Source organism: Sapajus apella, unplaced genomic scaffold (genome assembly GCF_009761245.1).
Source record: "Sapajus apella isolate SASKATOON/1434 unplaced genomic scaffold, GSC_monkey_1.0 scaffold2, whole genome shotgun sequence".
Lineage (NCBI taxonomy): Eukaryota > Metazoa > Chordata > Mammalia > Primates > Cebidae > Sapajus > Sapajus apella.
The window spans coordinates 55,046,928-55,071,420 of record NW_022436942.1 but is presented as its reverse complement, the minus strand read 5'-3'; the positions used below and the strand labels follow the sequence as shown (position 1 = coordinate 55,071,420).

Below are 24,493 nucleotides of genomic sequence, written 5' to 3'. Positions count from 1 at the left end.
ACCTGGGAATACCAGGTGCTGTACGCTTCAATAAACAAATAAATAACTTGTACTCAACTGTTCATAGCAGCTTCATTTCTAACAGCCAAAAACTGGAAACAATTCAAATGTCCTTCAAAGGGTAAGTAGTTAAACAAACTAGTTTATTCATACCATAAAATACTACTCAGCAGTTAACAAATGAACATTTTTTTTGAGACAGAGTCTTGTTCTGTGGCTCAGGCTGGAGTGCAGTGGTGTGGTCTCCACTCACTGCAACCTCCGACTCCTGGGTTCAAATGATTCTCCTGCCTCAGCCTCCCAAGTAGCTGGGACTACAGACATGCGCCATCACACCAGGCTAATATTTGTATTTTTAGTAAAGACAAAGCTTCGCCATGTTAGCCAAGCTGGTCTTGAATTCCTGGGCTCAACGAATCTGCCCACCTTGGCCTCCCAGAGGGCTAGGGTTACAGGTGTGAGCCACTGCACCTGGCCAAGTGACTAATACACACAACCTGAATACATCTCAAGAGAATTATGCTGAGTGAAAAAACAGACAACACAGATACAGCCACCTAATTTATTACTAAGGGATACTGCAGCCAATGAAAGGAAGTTATCTTCAATAAATGGTGCTGTGTCAACTGAATATACCAAAAAAAGTAAATAAATCTTGATCTCTACCTCATATCAACAAAAAAGATCTCATTTCTAATTACAGACCTCATGTGAGGGGTAAAACAATAAAACTTATGAAGGAAACATATGAAAATATATTTACCACATTGGGGTAGCTGAGACTTCTTTATCATGACACACAAAGGATCAACTATATAGGATACATTGAAAAATTGAACATTAAAATTAAGAATTTCTGTTCCCAAATAGATATCATTAAGAGAATGGAAAGGCAAGCTGCCAAGTAAGAAAAGATATTTGCAATAAATGTATTCAATAAAGGATTTATATCAAGAATATACAAAGAATTCCTACAAATGTACAGAAGAAAACGACAAAAAGTTAAAAGAGGCACCTCACAAAATAGGATATCCAATGGTGAAAAACATGTATGAAGAGAGTTTTAACTTTATTAGTCATCAGAGAAATTTAATTTTATAATGCAACATCATTGAATTCACATCAAAATGGACAAAATGAGAAAGACAGACAATACTAAGTGTCAGAGAGAATTTGGAGTAATGGAACCCTCATAAAATGTTAATGGGTGTGCAAATTGAAAAAAAAAAACACTTTGTAAAACAGTATCTGATAAAGCAAAATAGGAATATCCCATGCTCTTGCAATTCCACACCAGCAGAAATGCACAGCAGATTTTTAACACATCTCTCTGAGAAATTTATAAAACAAAAAGACAAACACTATCAGTAGGGATAGAGAAAATCTAACCATATGATTTACTAACTTAACTTAATCAACATATACATAAAGCAATGCACCTAACAACAACAAAAAATACAGTCTTTCAAGTACATACAGACTATTTACCAAAGCTGGTTATTTGCCAGGCCATAAAGCCTACCTTAACAAATGATCACAGTTCCAAATAATACAGAATATCCTCTCTGTCCATAGTATAATGAACATAAAAATCAGTAACCAAAAGATAATTAGAAAATCCCCCGTATTTTTATGCAGAACCTATATATCAAAGAATAAATCATACTGCAAGTTAGAAAATATTCTTAATCAAACAGTAATGAAGATATGATATATCAAAACTTCAGGTACATAGCTAAAGCTGATTTAGAATAAATGTCCTAATATGCATTTAATGCAAAGAATAACAAATTCTAAAAATCAATGATCTAAGCTTTAGATAAGTTTTTTAAATCAGTAAAGCAAACCCAAGAAAGTACAATGAAGAAAGTAAGGAAGAGCAGAAATCAGTAATATGGAAAACAGACATAAAATAGGGAAGACCAACAAAGTCAAATATTGTTTCTTTGCAGAGACTAATGAAATTGGTGGGGCCCTGGTGAAATTGATGAAATAAGAGAGAAGGCAAACTGACCAATATTAGAGTAAAAAAGAGAACATCATACAAATTCTACATACTTTAAAAAGATCATGATGAACTACTATATATCCTTAATGAAAATTTTAAGGCCAGGTGCCATGGCTCATGCCCGTAATCCGAGCACTTTGGGAGGCCAAGGCAGGTGGATCACATGAGATCAGGAATTTGAGACCAGCCTCGCCAACATGGTGAAACCCCATCTCTACTAAAAATACAAAATTAGCCAGGCATGGTGGTTGCACCTGTAATCCCAGCTACTTGGGAGACTGAGGCAGAAGAATCGCTTCAACTGGGGAGGTGGAGGTTGCAGTGAGCCAAGATCACGCCATTATACTCCAGCCTGGGCAACAAGAGCAAAACTCTGACTCAAAAAAAAAAAATTAATGTTGGATAAAACAGAAAAATTTTAAGGAAAATACAGTTTACCAAAGTGATAGGTTTTTTTTTTAAGAATGAAAGAAAACCTAAAAAATTTTATATCTATGGAGGAACTTGGATTCATCATTTAAAATATTCTCACACAAAAAATTCCAGGTACAGACGGCTTCATCAGAAAATTCAACCAAACATTTATGAAAAAATAACGCCAATACGACACAAGCATTTACAGGTAATGCAGAAAGAGGGCATACTTATCAACTCATTTTATGAGACCAACATGATGTTATAAGCAAAACTTAAAAAGAACATTACAAGAAAGAAAAACTTCTCCTATCAACAGGGAGCAGAAACATTAAACATTAGCAAACAAATTAAGCAGTATATCAAAAAGCAGATCCTTATTTCCAAATTAGGTTTATTCCAAAACTATAGGGTGATTAAAAATTAGAGGCTGGGCATGATGGCTCACACCTATAATCCCAGCACTTTGGGAGGCTGAGGTGGGCAAATCACAAGGTCAGGAGTTTGAGACCAGTCTGGCCAACATAGCAAAATGCCATCTCTACTAAAAATACAAAAAATTGGTGAACACCTGTAATCCCAGCTACTCAGGAGGCTGAGGCAGGAAAATCGCTTGAACCCAGGAGGCGGAGGTTGCAGTGAGCCAAGAAAGCACCACTGCACTCTAGCCCGGGAAACAGTTTGAGACTCTGTCTCAAAAAAAATAAAAATAAAAATAAGACAAACAATATATATAGTCAACCACATTAACAGAAATAAATGAGAAAGTCATCTGATTGACTCAGTAAATCTCAACAAATTCAGAGAAAGTTTTGGCTAAAATTCAACTATTCAAGATTAAAAACAAAAAACTCTTAGCAAACCAGGAATAAAAGAAACTTCTGTGGTCTGCAAAAGGGTATCTATAAAAATTGTTGAGTAAATATCTCAAATAATGGCAAAATCTGAGGAAATGAATGAGACAAGGGAGTCTGCTGTCATCACTTCTTCCCATGTGTTATTGGAGATCCTAGCCCGTGCAATAATCAAGAAATGTAAGAAAAGAGAAATTAAAAGATGAAGGATTGGAAAGAAATAAGTCAGTATTCATAGATGATTGTATATATTAAAAAGCCCCCCCAAAATCTACTATTACATTATTTGAAATATCAATTGATCTTAGCAAGGTTGCTGAATTCAAGATCAATATAAATTATATCAGCTGGGCATAATGGCTCACACCTGTAATTCGAGCACTTTGGGAAGCTGAGGTGGGTGGATTGCTTGTGCCGAAAAGTTCAAGACCAGATTGGGAAACATGGGGAAACCCTGTCTCTATCCAAAATACAAAAATTAGATGGGCATGGTGGTATGCACCTGTAGTTCCAGCTATTTGGGAAGCTAAGATAGGAGAATCGCTTGAGCCCAGGAGGTTGAGGCTGCAGTGAGCCATGATCACACACTGTACTCCTTCCTGGGTGACAACAAGAAACCTTATCTCAAAAACAAACAAACCAAAACACACACACACACACACACACACACACACACACACACACACATACACACACACAATATATAAATTTTATCGGTTTCCTATGTATGGACTACCATGCTAAAATTTTTGTTACTCATGTCTATCATTCTATCATAAAACAATATCTTAACATCTTATTTACTTATCAATAGTTGTTTTCCTGCCATAAACAGTTCTGAAACAACATCATGAATCTCCACTTCATCTGTAACAATGGGTCCAGTTTGCAGTATTCGCCTATTTGAATCAGAAAGAGCTTCCAAGACAGCCAGAAACCGGGATGCGGCGCTATCAAACATCTCATCCAGTAGCCGCTCTGTGACAGTACGTGGCCATGAAAACTGAAATTAAGAAAAAAAAGTTCAGTCCATTTGTTAAAGCTATTATGCTGTGGGTGCAGTGGTTCATGCCTGTAATCCCAACACTTTGGGAGACCAAGGCAGAAGGATCACTTGACCCAAGGAGTTCGAGACCGCCTGAGCAATACAGTGAGATCCCCGTCTCAACAAAAAATTGAAAAATTGGCCAGGCATGTTGGAATGTGCTTGCAGTCCCAGCTACTTAGAAGGCTGAGGTGGGAGGATCACTGGAGCCTAGGGAGGTAGAGGCTGCAATAAGCAAAGATCATGCCACTGCACTCCAGCCTGGGTGACAAAGTGAGACCTTGTCTCGGGAGCAGGGGAAGGAAAAAAAGCTGTTATAAGGCAAACAAAGTAAGGTATGCTTAATCAATACTAAAATAGACAGCAGTTGGTCTAACAATGAGATATCTGCTTTTATGGTTTTCACTTTTTGATGTAACGGTGGATTTCATTAGAGTTATATCATGCTGCCATTACATCAAAGACTTTGCTATTTCGTCACATGCCAGTGTTTCCAAGGCAGCATTGAAAGGTTACTTATTATGGTTTGTTTATTAAGCAAGCATCAATCTCTATACGTTTTATGATATCTTTATTACAGCCTTAAGGAACTGATATTCAAACTTTGGTTGCCTAAGAATCACTCAGGGGTGCTCTGTAGATTCAAGACCAGATTTCCAGAGATTTTTTTATGTCTGGGTAAGACACTTTTAATAAACACTGCAGGATATTCTCACGCAGAAGGTCCTCGAGTCAAAATATGAAACAATATTTAGTAGTATAAAGAATGTGGTTTATGGTAATTAACTCTAAGAAAGAATTAATCAGCTTTATACTAACAGGCTAGTGACTGTTCAGAACCTGCTGTGAGTTCCCAGTCATTCTGCTTTGTACTGGCCCAAAATGATTGTACTTCCTCTAGATGCCTTCCTGCCACATTTCATTCTTCTCTCTATCAAATGACCTGTTCTCTGCATTTAGTTTGCCAGTAAATAAGAACCATAGTTCTAGTTGGCTTTTCTAGAATCCTTATCCAGCTGGAAGATATCCCCATTATTCCCTTGCTTTTATTTCTCTTCTTAGGGCAAAGTCAAAAAGGCAGAAAAAGAACAGCAGGATAAAAGTTGCCTTGAACTACTTTCCCGCAAACACTAGCATCCTACTCATAAGTTTCTGCGCCTTTTCGACCCATAAGTCAACTGGTATGTTAAAAACCTCAATAAAACTTGAACTTCATGCCCTGCCTTGTCTTTTCTTACAGATGTAAGGGCTTTTCCTAAGATTTTTAATGTAGGTTAAAACAGAGCTTTTAAAAATACATATTGAAAAAGCATAATTAACTTTATAATAATTAGAAATATTCAAAATGAAATGGTTAAACCCAAGTGGATAAAACAATGAAGTCACTTATAAAAACATCATAGAAAAACTAGCAAAAAGAATGGAATATTTATCAGAGCTGTGAATAAAATATTAAGTAAAAGATTTTAAAATATAAATATTTAAAAGATCTATAAAAAAGAATTAAAGCTAAAGCAACAAGAAAACCAGTGGATTGTCAAGTATGAAAAGCAAAATAACGATGTCTCTAAAAACAATTTCATTCAAGTATATATTAAAAATTAAAATCCCTAGTAGATAGATGGTCAAAGGCTATGAAAAATAATTCACACAATGAAGGAAATATAAAGAGGAAACACAAATATAAGGAAAAGCTGGCTCAAAGATACAAAGTTAAAATGGCAAGGCATCTTATAAAAACTGAATTAAAAAAGAAAAAAAAATTAAGCAAATGATAATATCAAAATAATAACAGCTTGTGGTAAAATTGGTACTTGCAAGTTGTCACCTTGAAAATAGGAATATTCATTTTGGAAATCAATTTGGCAATACATATCAAAAGAAATAAAGTGTTTATGTCCTTTGATTCCACAATCCTACACCTGGAATTTTATCCAAAGGAAATAAAAGAAAGAAAAAAAAATAAGCATGTCTGAAGATATGATGTCAATACCTCTAACAGCAAAAAAAAATTAAAAGAACTAAAATAATAATGATAACATATTAGACAAATTATGACACATATGCTGCATAGAATATATTATATTATTATTTTAAAATGTCAGTATGAATGAGAATCTGAGTGGTACAACCATATAGTCTGGTTTCATCTCTAAATACTATGGTCTCCATGACATCTACTCTAGGAGATGTGTTATGCTAATTTCCCAACATCACATGCCTATTCCTAGTCAAGCTCTATTTATCACTGACCCCCAACGAATTTTGCCTACGCTGGCTTCTATGAGCATGCTCTGATCCTTCACTTAGAATGTTTTTGTCCCTGACTAGCCAAATTCTGCCCATTATTCCAAAGCTGTTCAAAAAGACAGGGCTGCAATTTAGCATTTCTACATTCCGCTATACTCAAAACCACAGTAGACACTCAATACATGGTTGTTGAATGAATAAATAATAAACAATGATATAATAACAATAAATAATAAACAATGATAGCGGATATTTACTGAGGACCTACTTACTATCTGCCAGGAACACTCTGGGGGCTTTATTAAATGTAACTCATTTAATCCTCACCATTATCATTATTTCTTTCTTAATATTTATCATAAGCTATAACTATTTTATTTATTTATGATTAATTCTCTACTAGAATGTAATCTTCATCTATCTTGTTCACATAGCAGGTACTTAAAAAATATTTATTGAATAAATCCCTAAATAATCTATCATTAGGAGTCTGAATCATCAAAAACGATGAGTTTGGGTCCTTTGTAGGGACGTGGATGAAACTGGAAACCATCATTCTCAGCAAACTGACAGACGAGCAGAAGATCAAACACCGCATGTTCTCACTCATAGGCGGGTGTTGAACAATAAGAACACATGGACACAGGGAGGGGAGCACTACACACTGGGGTCAGTTGGGGGGAAATAGGGGAGGGACGGTGCGGGGTGGGAAGCTGGGGAGAGATAGCAAGGGGAGAAATGCCAGATGTAGGTGATGGGGAGGAAGGCAGCGAATCACACTGCCACGTGTGTTCCTATGCAACAATTTTGCATGTTCTTCACATGTACCCCAAAACCTAAAATGCAATAAAATAAATAAATGGGAAAAAAAAAAAAAAAAAAAAAGAATCTTTTGAGAGTCAGAATGATTTACTGTGAGTTAACAACTTACACACAAACCCAGAAATGTTTTAGAAACTCGGTTTAATGCATATTGAAATTAATTTATTTGGTAGAAACATAACAAAATTATTTCATACACAGAATACAGGACATTCTGCAAAATATGCCAAGGGATTACAGGACGACATTATAAAAAGGATGTGGTGACTAGTCTCTGAAACAACTAATCACTAAACAATTACAATTTTTTCTTAAAAAAAAAAAAAACACCAGAACTTTTCATACAATTATCCTAAAGGAAATCAGATACAAATTAGTTTTTAATGTAATTTTATCTGGAATTTTAAATATTTTTCTTTGAAAATGTATTTTGTTTTGCTACCAAGATAACTATATGTCCTAAAAATATTCTAAGTAACAATAATCTTGCAACTTTGGATATTTAAATTTGGTTGCTCAGAGAAAAAATCCTGGTGGGAAAAAAAACATTGTTCCCTGCTCTCTTACAAAGACTACAGCATCACTACTTAACAATACCAGATGCAAACAGCAGCTTACAAGCTTACCCAAGGAATTGCCTATAACTTAATTAATATACTTGCCAATCAATAGACTGTTGGTTAGTAAGGGATATATCTTAAAGGGGATGTATAAAATGTACTTGTGGGCTTAGTAGTCAATATTGTCATATGAAGTAGTAATGGAAAATTACTATGTCCAAAAACTATTTGTATTTATATATAATAATTCATTTAAAAGAAAGAAAAAAGATTACTCCTACATGTATTAAGAAGAAATGAGGGCCGGGCACAGTGGTTCACACCTGTAATCCCGGTACTTTGGGAGGCCAAGGAGGGTGGGTCTCCTGAGGTCAGGAGTTAGAGACCAACCTGGCCAGCATAGTGAAACCCCGTCTCTACCAAAAATACAAAAATTAGCTGGGTGTGGTGGCGCATGCCTGTAATCTCAGCTACTTGGGAGGCTGAGGCAGAAGAATCCCCTGAACCCGGGAGGCGGAGGTTGCAGTGAGCCAAGATCGCACCACTGCACTCCAGCCTGGGAGACAGAGTGAGACTCTGTCTGAAAAAAACAAAATAGAAAAAAAAAATAAACAGAAGAAGAAATGAGGAAAGAGAGTAGCAGTGATTAGGGTAGCGAACGAGCACTGGATTTAGAGATACAGGTGCTGGTTCTGGTTCTGCCTGCAGTTGCCTTTGTAACCTCGAGCCAGTCATTTAACTACTGCAGGCTTTATTTTCCCATCTGTAATATAAAAGGACTGAACCAGGTGATTTCCCAAATCCTTTCCAGGTTCTAAGATTTTATCCACCTCTTCTGTAAGAAACTGCTCATCTCCTTCACCCAGATTCATTTTCAGTCCCCACAGGGAAGCTCACAGAAGAGGGTGTATATCTATCTAGAACAGTCAGGGGGAGCTTCAAAACAATATAGAACTGGGCCCTGGGGGATACTGAGAATCAGGAAGGCAAAGGGAAGAAGAAGAAGAAAAAGACAAGGGGAAGAAAAAGGGCAGAGGGCCCCACAGGCATAACCTTGCCTACTCCCTGCCCTGTGATAATCTTCACTACTGCTTGCCAAATATGCTTGTGGTTGGGAGGGGCTGTGTGACTGGTGATGACATGTGAAAGAAGAGATTTGTGTCACTTCCATGCTGAGTATCACTGCCCAGGCAAGGTCTCCAAAGCTATCCCCTCTGGCCAAATGACCAGCAATTTTTGAAATGAAGGCTGCTCTTCAGCCTGGCCCCAAGCAGCTTTTGTAAGGCAGAGCCCCTGATAACGAAAATAACATATGACTCCAGTGGGCAATAAATTGTTGTTTCAAGCCACGTGAGGCATGGGGGTTGTTTGTTGCTACTGGATAACCTAGTTCCTGAACACTCCCAAGGGTGAAACCTAAGGCTGTTGAGAAAAGGTGCCTCCATCTTCTCTGCAGCCTCAAAGCCTGCTTGCCTGCTCAGCTAACTCTAAGCGGTCAAAGACAAAGGCATGTGCAGAACCACTCAGAAGCCTATTCATTTGCAAGAGCCAGTTCATTGAAACCTTTCACAGGCTCCTCTTCAGCCTCTTGTCCTTTAGGGTTGCAAAACTGGGATTGTGCTAAGACACAAAAGCTTTGAGAAAGAGATGAAGGGAGGCTATGTGCAAACTGGAAAAACATTCTTCTCTCTATTTACCCATTGGTGCAGAGAATTGGGAGCAGAATTTAATAATGAGTGACTAGGCTTGAAAGATACGGAAGCATAATACAAATACACTACAGAAAGAGTCTTAAAGAGAGAAGACACGTTTAGACTTACAGTTTGTACTTCCTTTAGGTTAATTCTTATCTTGGGTCTAAAGAAAGCTTTGTTTTTTCTTCTAGATTCAAAGACTCCTCTTTTGAAGATCATCACTGCCATCTGCCTCAAAAAGAAGAATTCTACATGAAGTAACAGTGAGATGCACTTCCCAACTACTAAGTATTTAATCAGCTGTAGAGTGTGGTAAATTTCTTTTATTTCATGAAATTTTTATACCTTTATTGTGGCCTCTCTAAAATATCTTCTCGATTCTTCCTGGAATTTTGAGGAGCTCATTAACTCCAGTTGCCTTAACTCATCAATTTTACCCAAAGCACGCCGAGCAAATGCCTACATGCAATTAAAATAAATTTAATTCATAAGTCAGAATATAGTGATTAAAACGTATAAAGACAATGTTTTGTTCTCCTAGGCATTTGATTTAATCTGTGAATTAAGCTCTAAGGTTAATGCTGACTCCTTTTATCCAGTCCATCATTATCTTTAAGAACCATTACATTCTCTAATAAATTGTGAGATATGGTAACTTTATGAATTATGAATTTTTCTTTTTGAGACAGAGTCTGGCTTTGTTGCCCAGGCTGGAGTGCAGTGGCATGATCTCAGCTCACGGCAACCTCCGCCTCCCGGGCTCAAGCGACTCTTTTGCCTCAGCCTCCCCAGTACCAGGGACTACAGGTGCATGCCACCATGCCCAGCTAATTTTTGGGTTTTTTTTTTGTTTTGTTAGTAGAGACGGGGTTTCACCATATTGGCCAGGCTGGCCTCGAACTCCTGATCTCATGATCCACCCACCTTGGCCTCCCAAAGTGCTGGGATTACAGGTGTGAGCCACCGTGCCCAGCCTAAAAAATAAGGAAAGCTGAAATATGACTTAAACAGTAGCTCTCCATACAGATTATCACTTCTTGGCATTGCATGTCCTTATGTGCACACACACACCCCACACAAACATGTCCTCAGGTGCTCTTCTCAATTCCTAACCTTCCTATCATGACATGCTGTATTATCTACTTAACTGTTGACACTGACCACCAAACTGTGACTTTCTGAAGGGACTTAACTCATTATCATGTCTCCAATACCCAACACTGTATTTTATAAATATCTGAAAGAAGGAAGGAAGAAGGTAGGCTTTCTTATTTAATCACATCACCATTATTATAATCCTCTAGAGATAACAAAAGAGTTCAAAGGAGTTATTAAGAGCTCAGTAACAAGAGTTCATGTCCCTTATTTCACCATTTCTTTGAAATATTTCATTCATCATTTATAATTTTTAATGCAGATGCTTCTAGACCAACCACAGTATCAACATATATGAAGGGTTACATTTTCCAATAAGGAAAAATTCCAATAGGGATCAAATGGCCCAACTCTATAAGAGTTCCATTCCCTAATAATTTTAATAGCTATAGAACAAAATATACCACCACTAGTACACTAAAGTTAACTATATGCATATGATGAGTTGTTTTTCTGGAATACTTGAGCTATACAAGTATCCCATTGAGACTGAATTAGGCTATTCCTCTGCCTATGTGCCACCAGCATCTAACGCTTCAGAATTAGTTCATGCAGGAAAAACTAAATGGAGCTGTAAATTAGCCAGATTATTTATTTATGGTTGTTAATAAGATATGAACAGGCACATACACACCCACAAAGGCAGCCCTAAACAAGACTTCCAGCCAAAGAGGTTGACTAGAGCAGAAACTCAGCTCACACCCCACATACCAAACCAGGTACCCTTGTGCAGGAATGTGTTGACCCAAAGGAAGGGGTGCTTATTTCTCATTCTCACCAAGGCCCCATCCACAGACCAAGCCAGGTACCATGTGCTGTAGAGAAGGTGCTTTTTTAAACTTTACATAGGAGCACTCTATAGGCCAATAGAAGCTCTGAAGTTTATATATATATATGTGTGTGTTTCTGTGTGTATATATACATTATATATATTTTTTTGAGACGGAGTTTCACTCTTGCCGCCCAGACTGGAATGCAATGGTGCAATCTCGGCTCGCTGCAACCTCAGCCCCCTGGGTTCCTGCCTCAGCCTCCTGAGTAGCTGGCACTACAAGTGCCCACCACCATCCCTGGCTAATTTTTGTATATTTAGTAGAGACAGGATTTCGCCACGTTGGCCAGGCTGGTCTCGAACTCCTGACCTCAGGTGATCCACCCACCTTAGTCTCCAAAAGTGCTGGGATTACAGGTGTGAGCCATCATACCCAGCCTGAATTTAAGTTATATTTCAATCCAGAAAGATATGAAAAAAGGAAAAACAAAAAACAGTACATTAAATGGTGGTTAAAAGGTGTATTCAATTAGCTGAGCATAATGGTGTGCATCTGTAGTCCCAGCTACTCCAGAGGCTGAGGCTGCAGTGAGCCATAATCATACCACCGCACTCCAGCCTGGGCAACAGAGCAAGAAGAAAGAAGAAAAGAAAAGGAAAGGGAAAGGGAAAGGGAGAAAAGAAAGAAAGTGTTAAATGGTAGTTAGCAGAGAAAAGCAGGACAAGAGTGTAGTAAGTGATAAGGAACACAAAACTAAACAAGGAAGGAAGGTGGCTTGAATCCAAGAACAAAATGAGGATGGAAAGACAGCAGATAGAAGTTTTTGAGATCTATTGCACAGCATGGTGATCATAGTAAACAATAACATACTGCATATTTCAAAATTGCTAATGAATAGATTTTAAATGTTCTCACTATAAGAAAAGGGTATGTGAGAAGACGAAGATATTAATTAGCTTGATATAATCATTCCACAATGTATACATTCAACAAAGCATCACATTGTACCTCATAAGTACGTACAATTATTGTCATTTAAAAATAAAAATCTTGATTTTAAAAAATCGTAGAAATCTTACTCAGAAATGGAGCAAAGAAGGTGAAAGTCAATAGAGAAGCGAGGAGAGAGCAAGGAGGGCAAGAGAGAAACAGAATGGAAAAGGCAAGCAAATATGTGCAAACAAAGCCTTGAACTTTTATCTTGGCTTCATTACAATTCTTCGTTTGGGCTTTGCCTTTTCCCTTGCAAGCATCTAAGGAAGAAAATGCTGGATACGCTGTATTTTAAAATACCGGGCCTGGGAACAGTGGCTCATGCCTGTAATCCTAGCATTTTGGGAGGCCAAGGCTGGCAGATCACCTGAGGTCAGGAGTTTGAGAACAGCCTGGCCAACATGGCAAAACCCTATCTCTACTAAAAATACAAAAATTAGCTAGGCATGGGTAGCACATGCCTGTAATCCCACCTATTCAGGAGGCTGAGGCAGGAGAAACGCTTGAACGTGGGAGGCAGAGGTTGCAGTGAGAGAAGATTGCATCACTGCACTCCAGCCTGGGAGACAGAGCGAGACTCCATCTCAAAAAAAAAAAAAAAAAAAAAAAAAAACTTAACTCCTCAGAGTTAAAAAGCAGCATACCTCTCCGTGAATCCCAGCTTGGCAATCATAGCAGCACTGGCAAACAGCCGTGTAGAGAGTAGCCCGCCATGTCAAGTACCTGAGCGACAGAAGTGGGACCGAGGACTCCATACACATGCTGGCCCACAGGAGATACTCTAAGGCCTGCAAAGCAAAGGGCATCATTGGATTTGTTTTCATTTTAAGCTAATAATGATGACTGTATTAAATATAATCAAATTCTAAGTTGTGAGCACTAGTTGCTGATTACTTAAACCAAAAATACCATAAACAAAGTGTCAAGAAAAAACAAGCAATTAAAAAGTAAAAGATAATTTAAAGAACTCAAAATCTCAAGTAAGCCATTTTGGAAGACATTCTAAAATGTCCTTTAGAATGTCTTCCAAACACGGAGTGCAATGGCACAATCATGGCTTACTGCAACCTCCGCCTCCCGGGATCAAGTTATTCTTGCAGTAAGCCACGATTGTGCCTCAGCCTCCCAAGTAGCTGGAACTACAGGTGAGCACCACCATACCCGGCTAATTTTTGTATTAAAGAGAAAGGGTTTCACAATGTTGGCCAAGCTGGTCTTGAACTCCTGACCTCAAGCAATCCACCTGCCTCAGCCTCCCAAAGTGCTGGAATTACAGGCATGAGCCACTGCACCCGGCCTATCTTATTATACGCCTCTTTGCTCATTTTTATTAATATATATCACGTCAACAGTAGTTTAGGAACTAACTCCAATGATACAATTGTCATTTGTTGGAACTAGTATATTATAATGAAGATTAGCTGGTATAGGAGGTAAGGAAATGAAAAAGGCTTACAGCCTGGGGCCTGCAATGCTTAGTAGAAATGGTCCAAGATTAGAATCAAATAAACCTGGATTTCAGTTCCAATTTTACTATCTAGTGGCTGGATCATTTTATCTCTTTAGATCTCAATTTCCTCATCTGTAAAATGGGTATTTTTTCACATCCCAATAGTGTTATTACAGAGAAAGAGACAATGGACATGACATGGTAGGAAAATACTTCTATAATCTAAAATAAAATCCACCTTGATAGACCTCCAGTGCATTGGTCCTTATCATGCTTTCCAGAACAGCACAAAGCAATCCAAAACTCACTTCTAAATTACAGCCGTCCGCCCAGGCGCAGTAGCTTACACCTATAATCCCAGCACTTTGGGAGGCCAAGATGGGCGGATCACAGGGTCAAGAGATGGAGACCATCCTGACCAACACGGTAAAACCCCTTCTCTACTAAAAATACAAAAATTAGCTGGGTGTGATGGTGCATGCCTGTAATCCCAGCTATTCGGGAGGCTGAGGCAGGAGAATCGCTTGATCCCAGCGGCGGAGGTTACAGTGAGCCAAGATCATACCGCTGCACTCCAGCCTGGTGACAGAGTGAGACTCCATCTCAAAAAAGAAAAAAAAAAAACTACAGCCATCCAGGAATCTAAAAACACCTATGCAGCCCGCCCTCTCCCTCAGCTTCCTTGTCCAGGGTAAACATTCCCAAGTACTTCCATCCCTCACGGACCCACACTGCCCTTCTCCACCACGATCAGCCTTCTGTGGCTTTGCCCCAGGTTGCCAGTGTCCTTCCAGGATGTGTGGCTAGACCACAGTACAGTGAACGCTCTCAGTCCCTGGCTGTGGACACTGTACCTCTATTAAATCAACCACCACTTTGAGAAAGTGCTGTTATTTCCTCTATCTTATATAATAGATAAGGAAGCTGAGGCTGAGAAAAGTTACTTTGCTCAAGGTCACACATCTAGTCAGAGATGTACTGAGAGCAGGGCCAATGTCACCTGAGGTTGACATTGCTGAGGTTGATTCATTGCTGTTTTTGTTGTTGCTGTCATGGCTATTGTTGTTTGCTAATCTGACCATTTTGTGAACTGAAATGAAATTAACCACCAAAAACCCTTGAATTTTTCTCACATTTGCTGCTCCCTAACAATCTCTATTTTCATTTTTGCATTTGGATTGTTGTGGTTTGGGTTCAGTGGTATATCATGAAGCCATGTATAAATTTCACCTTTAAATTCACATCTTTCTAAAATCCCTCAGGACTCTTGGTATTAGAAATTTCACATTTCAAAATAAAAATAGCTTCAGTTAACAATTGTTCACACTGTATTTGATTTGTTTATAGAAAATCAAAGTTTTTTGTGCCAGAAGGGATCTTAAAAGTAACCTAGCTTGCCTCCATGAGGCTAAATTCATTCTAAGGAAAAGAGCTGGGGCTGAAACTCAGATCTTTGAACTCCCAAGTGCAGTGTTCTTTCCACTACAGAGAGGAGCCTTGACAAAGGGGAGAAGCTCACCATAAAGCACTTAAGGTTCTGAAAACCTAGCTTTCAAGTTTAAACAGGAAAAGCCATTTTCGAAATATGACTCAATTTGTAGCATTTTTTCCTTACCATTAAAAGCTACAAGTAATTGCTTCTATTTATTAAAAAATGTAACAGGATACATCAGGACTCTTTTCTTCATGGGGATATCATTTGAAAAGTCAAATGATTACCATAACCAAAATATGGCCCCAGTAAGAGTATATTGCAGGTGTTAAGTAGGAAACATACCTACGATTAATCAGCTCAGCCACAGGATGGCACTGCAGCCTCATTTATATCAGCTGACACCATTTAAGGAAAATGACAAGCAATTTCAAGGTCAGGACTTTGAAGTTTATGTAATGGTATGTGAAATAATTTGACAGTAACTGTTCAAGCCACATATGTTGTCAAAATATTTCACTTTCACAGTTAAAATGAAACAGAAATCAATCATTTCTTAGAATGGATTCTAGATGTATTCTTTAATGTTTGCTGCATACTATACTACAATTTTAAATGCCACCGAAGAAACTAAATTATTCCATAAACAAAAGCAAAATGGTCATATGTCTTCAGGGAAAGAGGTTTCAGAAATCTGACCCCTCTATTCCCTAAGCATCTGACCCCTCTATTCCCTAAGATTATGCTGGTGCTTAGGTGTTTCTCACCTGTGGAAGAGCCCCCAGTTAGTTTTGGTCTTTGGGATGTCTTTTGGAAGACAGGGTTATATCAGAAAGTATCAACCCCTTCCCTGCAACTTCTCCATTTGAGTACGTAAACCAAAATAGAATGGGTCATAACAGGATTCCATTTAGTCAGTAGACATGCATTATTCTAACAGTACAGGGTGACATGGGCCCTGGTCTCAGTACATCTCTGACTAGATGTATGACCTTGAGCAAAGTAACTTTTCTCAGCCTAAGCTTCCTTATCTATTACATAAGATAGAGGAAATAACAGTACCTTTCTCAAAGTGGTGGTGTGAAGATTAAATGAGATAATAAATGGAAGTACTTACAGGCATACTTGATGACAGTAGGCATTTATTCAATCAATGCTAATGATGGTGATGCTAGTGCCCACCTCATAAGCCCTTCACAGGACCTAACACACAGGACAGATTTAATAAGAGTAACAAAAGCTAGCCATCATGCCTAGACCCTATGTCAACGGGAGTTTAGACAGCATGAGGAGCCCAGATCTATTTCTCCCTCCATCTTATGCTACAACATAAGTTATAGTGAACTCTAAAGTCTCTACAGTAATCAAATCCCTGGGACCCGGATCTCAGACACAGGGGGACCTCCAAGGGCTTGTCTCCATTAAATGGACCCATCAAATCCATTTTTGGCCTCAGCTCAGGAAACAATTTACCAGCTGGGGGTTTGGGAATTACTGGTGAAAATTATTAATTTCCTTGAAACATATTATATTGAAGAAACTGAAAGAATGTCATTCAGATCTTTAGGTGTCAAATGTACAACCACCCACCACTCCAAAATTATTGCCTACCTAACCTCCCATTCCCATCCCACAAGACTGGCACCACAGAACCATACTCATTTGGGGCCAGGCACCGTGGCTCATGCCTGTAATCCCAGCACTTTGGGAGGCTGAGGCAGGCAGATCACTTGAGGTCAGGAGTTCGAGGCCAGCCTGGCCAACATGATCAAACCCTGCCTCTACTAAAAGTACAAAAAATTGCCAGATGTGGGAGTGGGTGCCTGTAATCCCAGCTACTCGGGAGGCTGAGGCAGGAGAATCACTTGCACCCAGGAGACAGAGGTTGCGGCGAGCTGAGATCACAAAACAGAGCAAGACTCCATCTCAAAAAAAAAGAAAGAAAGAACTATGCTCATTTTACAAGCAATTTAAGTTTTGAAATATAATGAACAAAAAATAATTTTAGTAGCATAATTTATGTAGCCTGTGCTTTTATTAATTCGTATAAATTATTATTGGTTCCCATGGTTTTCTTATGGTTGAAAAACTGAAGATTTATCTCCAAATAATATTAGAATACATATTTAATCAGCATGACAAAATACTCAACTGTCCTCATTTTATCAGAGGCAAACTCAAGGTATATGAGTAGGAGTGCAAATAAAATATCTTACAAAGGTTATAAATAAGAAAGGTTATAAACAAGAAATTATTTTAAGATGACTGTCACTTTAAAATGCTCTCAGCGTTAACAAGTACACACACTAACAGTGAAATGTTGGCACAGACATCTCTGTCCTTCAAAGCCTTGGCAGCAAGCACTGCAGCAGACCACACTATGATGGTCCCATGAAGCCGTGTTTGTTGTTACACCAAGTGTAACCGGAGTAAGCAAATTCTCTTTAGGAAATCATCTGGAGCTGAATGTAGCGTCATTGCAATAGTCTCTAGGCCAAGTTTACATTAGACATGGGACAAGCCCCCCTCAATTTAATTCAACTCAGAAAGCTGGCACAGAGCTTGTTCAAGTCACTGTCAGAGTTTTTTTTAATTTGAGAAGCAAAACAGAGAGAGAACACATAATTAATGTTATCCATTGAGCATGCCAATATCTTGACTTCCATTGTTATTTTTCAAATGTTGTCAACTTTTAAGATACTTGGCTATGCTTTGAGGAAATAAGAAAAAAACATATCTCTCATGAGTGTTAGAATATTCAGGGTTAGGTTCTGCATGGAATAAAGAATAAAGTAGTCATGTTTTAGATGCCAGCAACAACTCAAGCAGTGTCTCAATGGGAGTATATTCACCCTTCTTGGCCTACATTGCAATAACTGGAAAATTAATACAGGGAATAAATTAATTTTTCACAGTGGCACACACCTGTCTCCTGCAGACAAAAATGCTACCAACATCATAAGGAAGTCAATAGAAGTGTCAGCAACTTCCTCAAGCCAACACTGAGCAGTGACTGCTGGTAAGTAAGAATCTTGTTATAAAACAAGGTCTCCTGCCTTCGTCATGCAGCTGGGTTAGAGTTTAAGTGTGCATTCACCCAATTCGCATGCAGGCCATATGTAAAGTGGAAGCACTTCAAGCAGAATAAAATGCAAGCTCGGTATCATGACATAAAATGGGTAACCATAGTTTATCATCCAAACCAGGACACCTTTTTTTTCATTTTTTTAAATTTTAATTTTATTTTGAGACGGAGTCTTGCTCTGTCACCCAGGCTCAAGTGCAACGTGGCACTATCTTGGCTCTCTGCAACCTCTGCCTCCCAGGCTCAAGCAATCTTCCCACTTCAGCCTTCCAAGTAGCTAGGACTACAGGCACAAGCCACCACGTCCAGCTAATTTTTGTATTTTTTGTAGAGACAGGGTTTTGCCATGTTGGTCAGGCTGGTCTCGAACCCCTGGCCTCAAGTGATCTGCCCATCTAGGTCTCCCAAAGTGCTGGGATTATAGGAATGAGTTACTGAGCCCAGCCCAGGCCACTTTTTTTTGTTTTGTTTTGTTTTCTGTTTTTGAAATTGAGTTTCACTCTTGTTGCACAGGCTGGAGTGCAATGGTGTGATCTCGGCTCACTGCAACCTCTGCTTCTTAGGTTCAAGAGAGTCTCTTGCCTCAGCCTCCCGAGCAGCTGGGATTACAGGTATGTGCCACCACGCCCAGCTAATTTTTGTATTTTTAGTAAAGACAGGGTTTCTCCATGTTGGTCAGGCTGGTCTTGAACTCCCGACCTCAGGTGATTTGCCGGTCTCGGCCTCCCAAAGTGCTGGGTTTATAGGCACAAGCCACCATGCCCAGCCTCAGGCCACTTTTAATAGTAAAAGTGGGCACTATTGATAATTACTACAGGACAACAGGCACAAACCAGGACTTTCCTGGGCAAGCCAGGATGGACGGTCACCTACCTAAAGATACGGTAACCAGATGGATGTTCAATATCAAGCGTGAGAAGTATGACTGAGAGATAGACAATACCTAACAATTTCAGGAATTCCCTTTCTTTTCATTAACATTTTATCATATTTTTACATATGATCCCTATTAAAGCAAAACTAAGAATAATAAAGCTACATAATACATATATTTACTAAAGTTTATATTATGTAATTCTCTAAATATTCCTTAACATTCAATATACTGTGTAATGAAAGCCTTAAGAAAACTAAAACAGGAAATAGAGGGGAAAATATTTTGTCAGTAAATTTCATACCTTGGAAGACTGACCTATGACCATCAGTTTTCTGCAAATGGTGTAAATATAAATGGTACCTGGATGGAGAAAACGATTGTTAACATGTTATTCAGTCAAATGATGAAAACTTTACATTTCAGTTTCTGTGGTTCAAGTCTGTAGGTCCAAAAACAAGTGATCTCATGAGAAAGTCTGATAATGCTACAGAGTTATACTCATCAACATTTTTCTTGTAACTTGTAAACAAAATCATCAAAATAATTAATATGGCCATATTTTAAATATGTTGACACAGGAATCTTTTAGTCTCATTTTACAGGCAATTTAAGTTTTGAAGTATAATGAACAAAATAATTTTAGTGGCAAAATTTATGTACCCTGTGCTTTTATTAATTCATATAAAATATTATTGGTTCCTGGCCAGGCACAAGGTTCACACGTAATCCCAGCACTTTCAGAGGCCAAGGCAGGTAGATCATGAGCTCAGGAGTTTGAGACCAGCCTGGCCAGTATGGTGAAACCCCGTCTCTACTAATAATACAAAAATTAGCCAGGCGTGGTGATGCACGCTTGTAGTCCCAGCTACTTGGGAGACTGAGGCAGAAGAATCACTTGAACCCTGGAAGTGGAGGTTGCAGTAAGCCGAGATGGCACCACTGCACTCCAGCCTGGGAAAAAGAACGAGACTCTGTCTCAAAAAACATATATATTTAATTGGTTTCTATGGTTTCCTTATGGTTGAAAAACTAAAGATTTAGATTTATCTCCAAGTAAGATTAGAATACATATTTAATCAGCATGGCAAAATACTCAACAAGGAAACTCATAATAATTTAAAATTCATAATGCATGACAGGTCATGTTATATTCACTCTACGACTCATATAACATTTTCCCCATTATCGAGGTATGTCCTATAAGTATTCTAATGAAAAAAACAGCATTTCCAACACCTAAATAAGTTATTCAAGTATGCTTTTGTGTCAGACCATTAATTAAATGAGTACAGAGAGCTGGAGGTAGGGTTGAAGAGAGGAGTGGGGAATATCACCATACTTCTCTCTGTATACAAGCAGTTTATCAAGTACTCAAAAGATGGTAACATGCTTTAAAAAGGCATGTAATTGTAATAGGTAGTCTAAATATTTCCTATAAAATATCTCATCAAATATTCATAACCATAAAAAGTCAACAATTATAATCCCGTGTTCTAGTTTAAACTTTTAAGTTTCTGATGTCCAGGCATGGTGACTCCTGCCTGTAATCCCAGCACTTTGGGAGACCAAGGAGGGCAAAATATCAGAGGTCAGGAGTTTGAGACCAGCCTGGTCAACATAGCGAAACCCTATCTCTACTAAAAATACAAAATTAGCTGGGTTGATGGTATGCACCTGTAATCCCAGCTACTACTCAGGAGGCTGAGGCAGGAGAATAGCCTGAGCCCAGATGGCAGAGGTTGCAGTGAGCCAAGAATGTGTCACTGCACTCCAGCCAGGGTGACAGAGCGAGACTCCGTCTCAGAAAAATAAATAAAAAAAAAATTAAAAGTTTCTGAGAAAAAGGCAACTATACCAAAACATCTATCACTTGATTAAAATACAATTGTTAGAATAATAAACATCAATTACACAAATCAGTGACCCCCAAAATTGAACAAAACTTAAACTTAAATGTATAGTACCATAAATTTCATGGAGAATGCAACTGGTCCTTAACATTCAGGGACTCGACATTTTTCATGTGACTACCCCCAGGACATCTAGTTATTCATTCCACTGAAGACCCACTGGGAAGAAACCACTCGGCTAATAACAACTCAAGCTCCGCCGACTTATTTCACAAGGCTTTGATGACCTCTACCCTTCATCTTTTAGTCTTTGCTTTTTTTTTTTTTTTTTTTTTTTGAGATAGAGTTTTGTTCTGTCACCCAGGCGGGGCTGAATGGCTCAATCTTGGCTCACAGCAACCTCCACCTCCCAGGTTTAAGCGATTCACCTGCCTCAGGCTCTTGAATACATGGGACTACAGGTGCACACCACCATGCCCAGCTAATTTTTGTATTTTTAGTAGAGACAGCATTTCTCCATATTGGCCAGGCTGGTCTTGAACTCCTGACCTCAAGTGATCTGGCTTCCCAAAGTGCCGGGATGATAGATGTGAGCCATCATGCCTGGCCTCTATTCTTCATCTTTAAAAATAAGCTAGTATGGCCTGGCATGGTGGCTCATGCCTGTAATCCCAGCACTTTGGGAGTCCGAGGTGGGCGGATCACGAGGTCAAGAGATCCAGATCATTCTGGCCAACATGGTGAAACCCCATCTCTACAAAAAATACAAAAATTAGCCAGGCGTGGTGGTCCCAGCTACTCAGGAGGCTGAGGCGGAATAGCTTGAACCCAGGAGGTGGAGGTTGCAGTGAGCCAAGATTGCACCACTGCACTCCAGCCTGGCAACAGAGCAAGACTCCGTCTCAGATGGGGTAGCTCCGTCTAGCAAAAATTAAAAAAAAAAAAGCTAGTATAAGTATTTCTTTGTAGGAAAAAAAAAATCATCACCAAATAAAAATACGCACAGGAAACACATGCTTGTCCACAAACATGTGATGACGGTGTAAGCCAGGAGCCTGTATAAACATGCCAGTAACGGGGAGCTGGGAAATGGAAGAAGGCCTCAGGAGACTGCCCTCAAAATGACAAAGGCCCTCTGTATTTCAAAAAAGTGCCTTTAACCTTTCCAGCCCTAAAAGGTTCTGACCGTAACCGAGTCCTTTGATAGTTCAAGATGTTGGCATGGCTGACAAATTCCTGCTGCAAAAGCCAGATTGAGAGTAAATGGTATCAGAGAGAACACAGACTGAATCTTTATGATCTCAGGGTATTTCTGGAAGTTTGTTTCACTTTGTTTTATTCACTTACTTACTTACTTACTTATTGATTGATTGAGATGGAGCCTCACTCTGTCGCCCAGGCTAGAGGGAAGTGGTATGGTCTTGGCTCACTGCAACCTCTGCCCCCTGGGTTCAAGCAATTCTCCTGCCTCAGCCTCCCAAGTAGTTGAGATTATAGGTGCATATCACCACATCTGGCTAATTATTGTATTTTTAGTAGAGATGGGTTTCACCATGTTGGCCAGGCTGGTCTCAAACTCCTGACCTCAGGTGATCCATCCACCTGAGCTTCCTAAAGTGCTAGGATTACAGGCATGAGCCACCATGCCCGGCCTGTTTCATTTTTAAACAAGTCCCTAATAGGAGTTTATTGCCTGGTCTTGTGAGTCCTCTTCTTTAAAAATGGCCACCATCAAAATAATCTAGTTGATGGTCTAAATTAGTTGTGTTCTGTTTAGTTGAAAAGTAAGATATTGCTCAATATCCATATACCCAATTAGATTTTTTTTTTTGAGACAGAGTCTTGCTTTGTCACCCAAGCTAGAGTACAGTGGCATGATCTTGGCTCAATGCAACCTCTACCTCCCAGCTTCAAGCTATTCTCCTGCCTCACTCTCCCAAGTAACTGGGATTACAGGCATGCACCACCACATCCAGCTAATTTTTATATTTTTAGTAGAAACCAGGTTTTCCCATGTTAGCCAGGCCAGTCTTGAACTACTGACCTCAGGTGACCCGCCTGCCTTGGCCTCTCAAAGTGCTGGGATTGCAGGTGTGAGCCATTGCACCCAGCCTAGATTTTATTTAAAAATCAAGATTGGTTAAATATTTGAAGAAACCAAGTGTGTGTGTGTGTGTGTGTGCGTGCGCGTGTGCGTGTGTGTGCGTGCGCGCGTGCGCGTGCATTTGTGTAACAGTCAGTTAAAAGTAAATATAGTAAATGTCTAACTGAAAAGGTCAAATATATTTTGATCAGTTATCAAGGCACACTTGACCTTTTCAGTCAAATATAGTTTTGACTACCGAAATTCCAAATTGTCAACACTTCAGGGTCTCTGCACTTGCTGATCCCCCAGTTGAAATGCCCTTCCACCAAATACCCAGAAGCTTCACTCTCCAAACTCCTTTAAGTCTTTGTTGCACTGTCCTCTCAGCAGCCCAGCCCCTGCTCTAACCCCTTCTGGCTTTTTCTTTTCTCCATAGCACTCATCACCATCTGACACGATTCAGTTTTGATTTGTTTAGCATCTCCCTGCCATGGAAGTCAGCATGAGAATGTGGTTTTTGTCTGTTGTCCACTCCTGTGTCCCTAGCACCTAGAACAATGCCTAGCATATGGTAGGCATTCAGTAAGTTTTAGATGAATAAATTAACACAGGGAGAGTAGTTACTGAAACTAAGCATGTGTGTCTCCCAGAACCCAGTAATTCCACTCCTGGGCGCAGATCCCAGAAAACTCTTGCGCAAGCCTATAAAAGGACATGTATAAGGATATCCATTGCAGAATTATTTGTGCAATTAAGAGAGGTAGGGCAAAGCAGGTGCTCATCCCCAGGCCTGTATGGATATCTGAAATATAATTCAGCAGGCAGAATTAACGAATTAGATTTACATACAGGAACTTGGCTAGATTCTAAAAACATAATATTCAGCAGGAAAAAAAATAGGAAACAGAATAAAATCTAGAGCACAATGTCATGTGTATTAAAAAAGAGAAAAGAAAAAAAAACCACACACCAAGAAAAAGATATCAAGGATATATCTTTGATATCCTCCAAAGATATAGGATACAGAAATAATCTTCTTTTTTCAAAGACTATTGAGAGAGATCAGGCACAGTGGCTTATGCCTGTAATCCCAGCACTTTGGGAGACTGAGGCAGGCAGATTGCTTGAGGTCAGGAGTTTGAGAC

General features: G+C 39.1%; 1 protein-coding gene across 3 annotated transcripts in view; it reads right to left on the bottom strand.

The window, feature by feature from the left end:
- Window positions 1-24,493, bottom strand: part of CFAP54 (cilia and flagella associated protein 54) — a 369,697-nt gene that overhangs the window by 329,017 nt on the left and 16,187 nt on the right. For 2 of the 3 annotated variants that reach the window (XM_032298598.1, XM_032298601.1), the window contains exons 5-9: window positions 19,714-19,772; window positions 13,213-13,356; window positions 9,993-10,106; window positions 9,774-9,875; window positions 4,081-4,279 (exon numbers count right to left, since the gene is read on the bottom strand). In XM_032298598.1, coding sequence (XP_032154489.1) covers window positions 4,081-4,279; window positions 9,774-9,875; window positions 9,993-10,106; window positions 13,213-13,356; window positions 19,714-19,772 — 618 coding nt within the window. Of the gene's footprint in view, window positions 1-4,080; window positions 4,280-9,773; window positions 9,876-9,992; window positions 10,107-13,212; window positions 13,357-19,713; window positions 19,773-24,493 lie in introns of those variants that run through there. The other variant, XM_032298604.1, reaches the window with a different exon arrangement.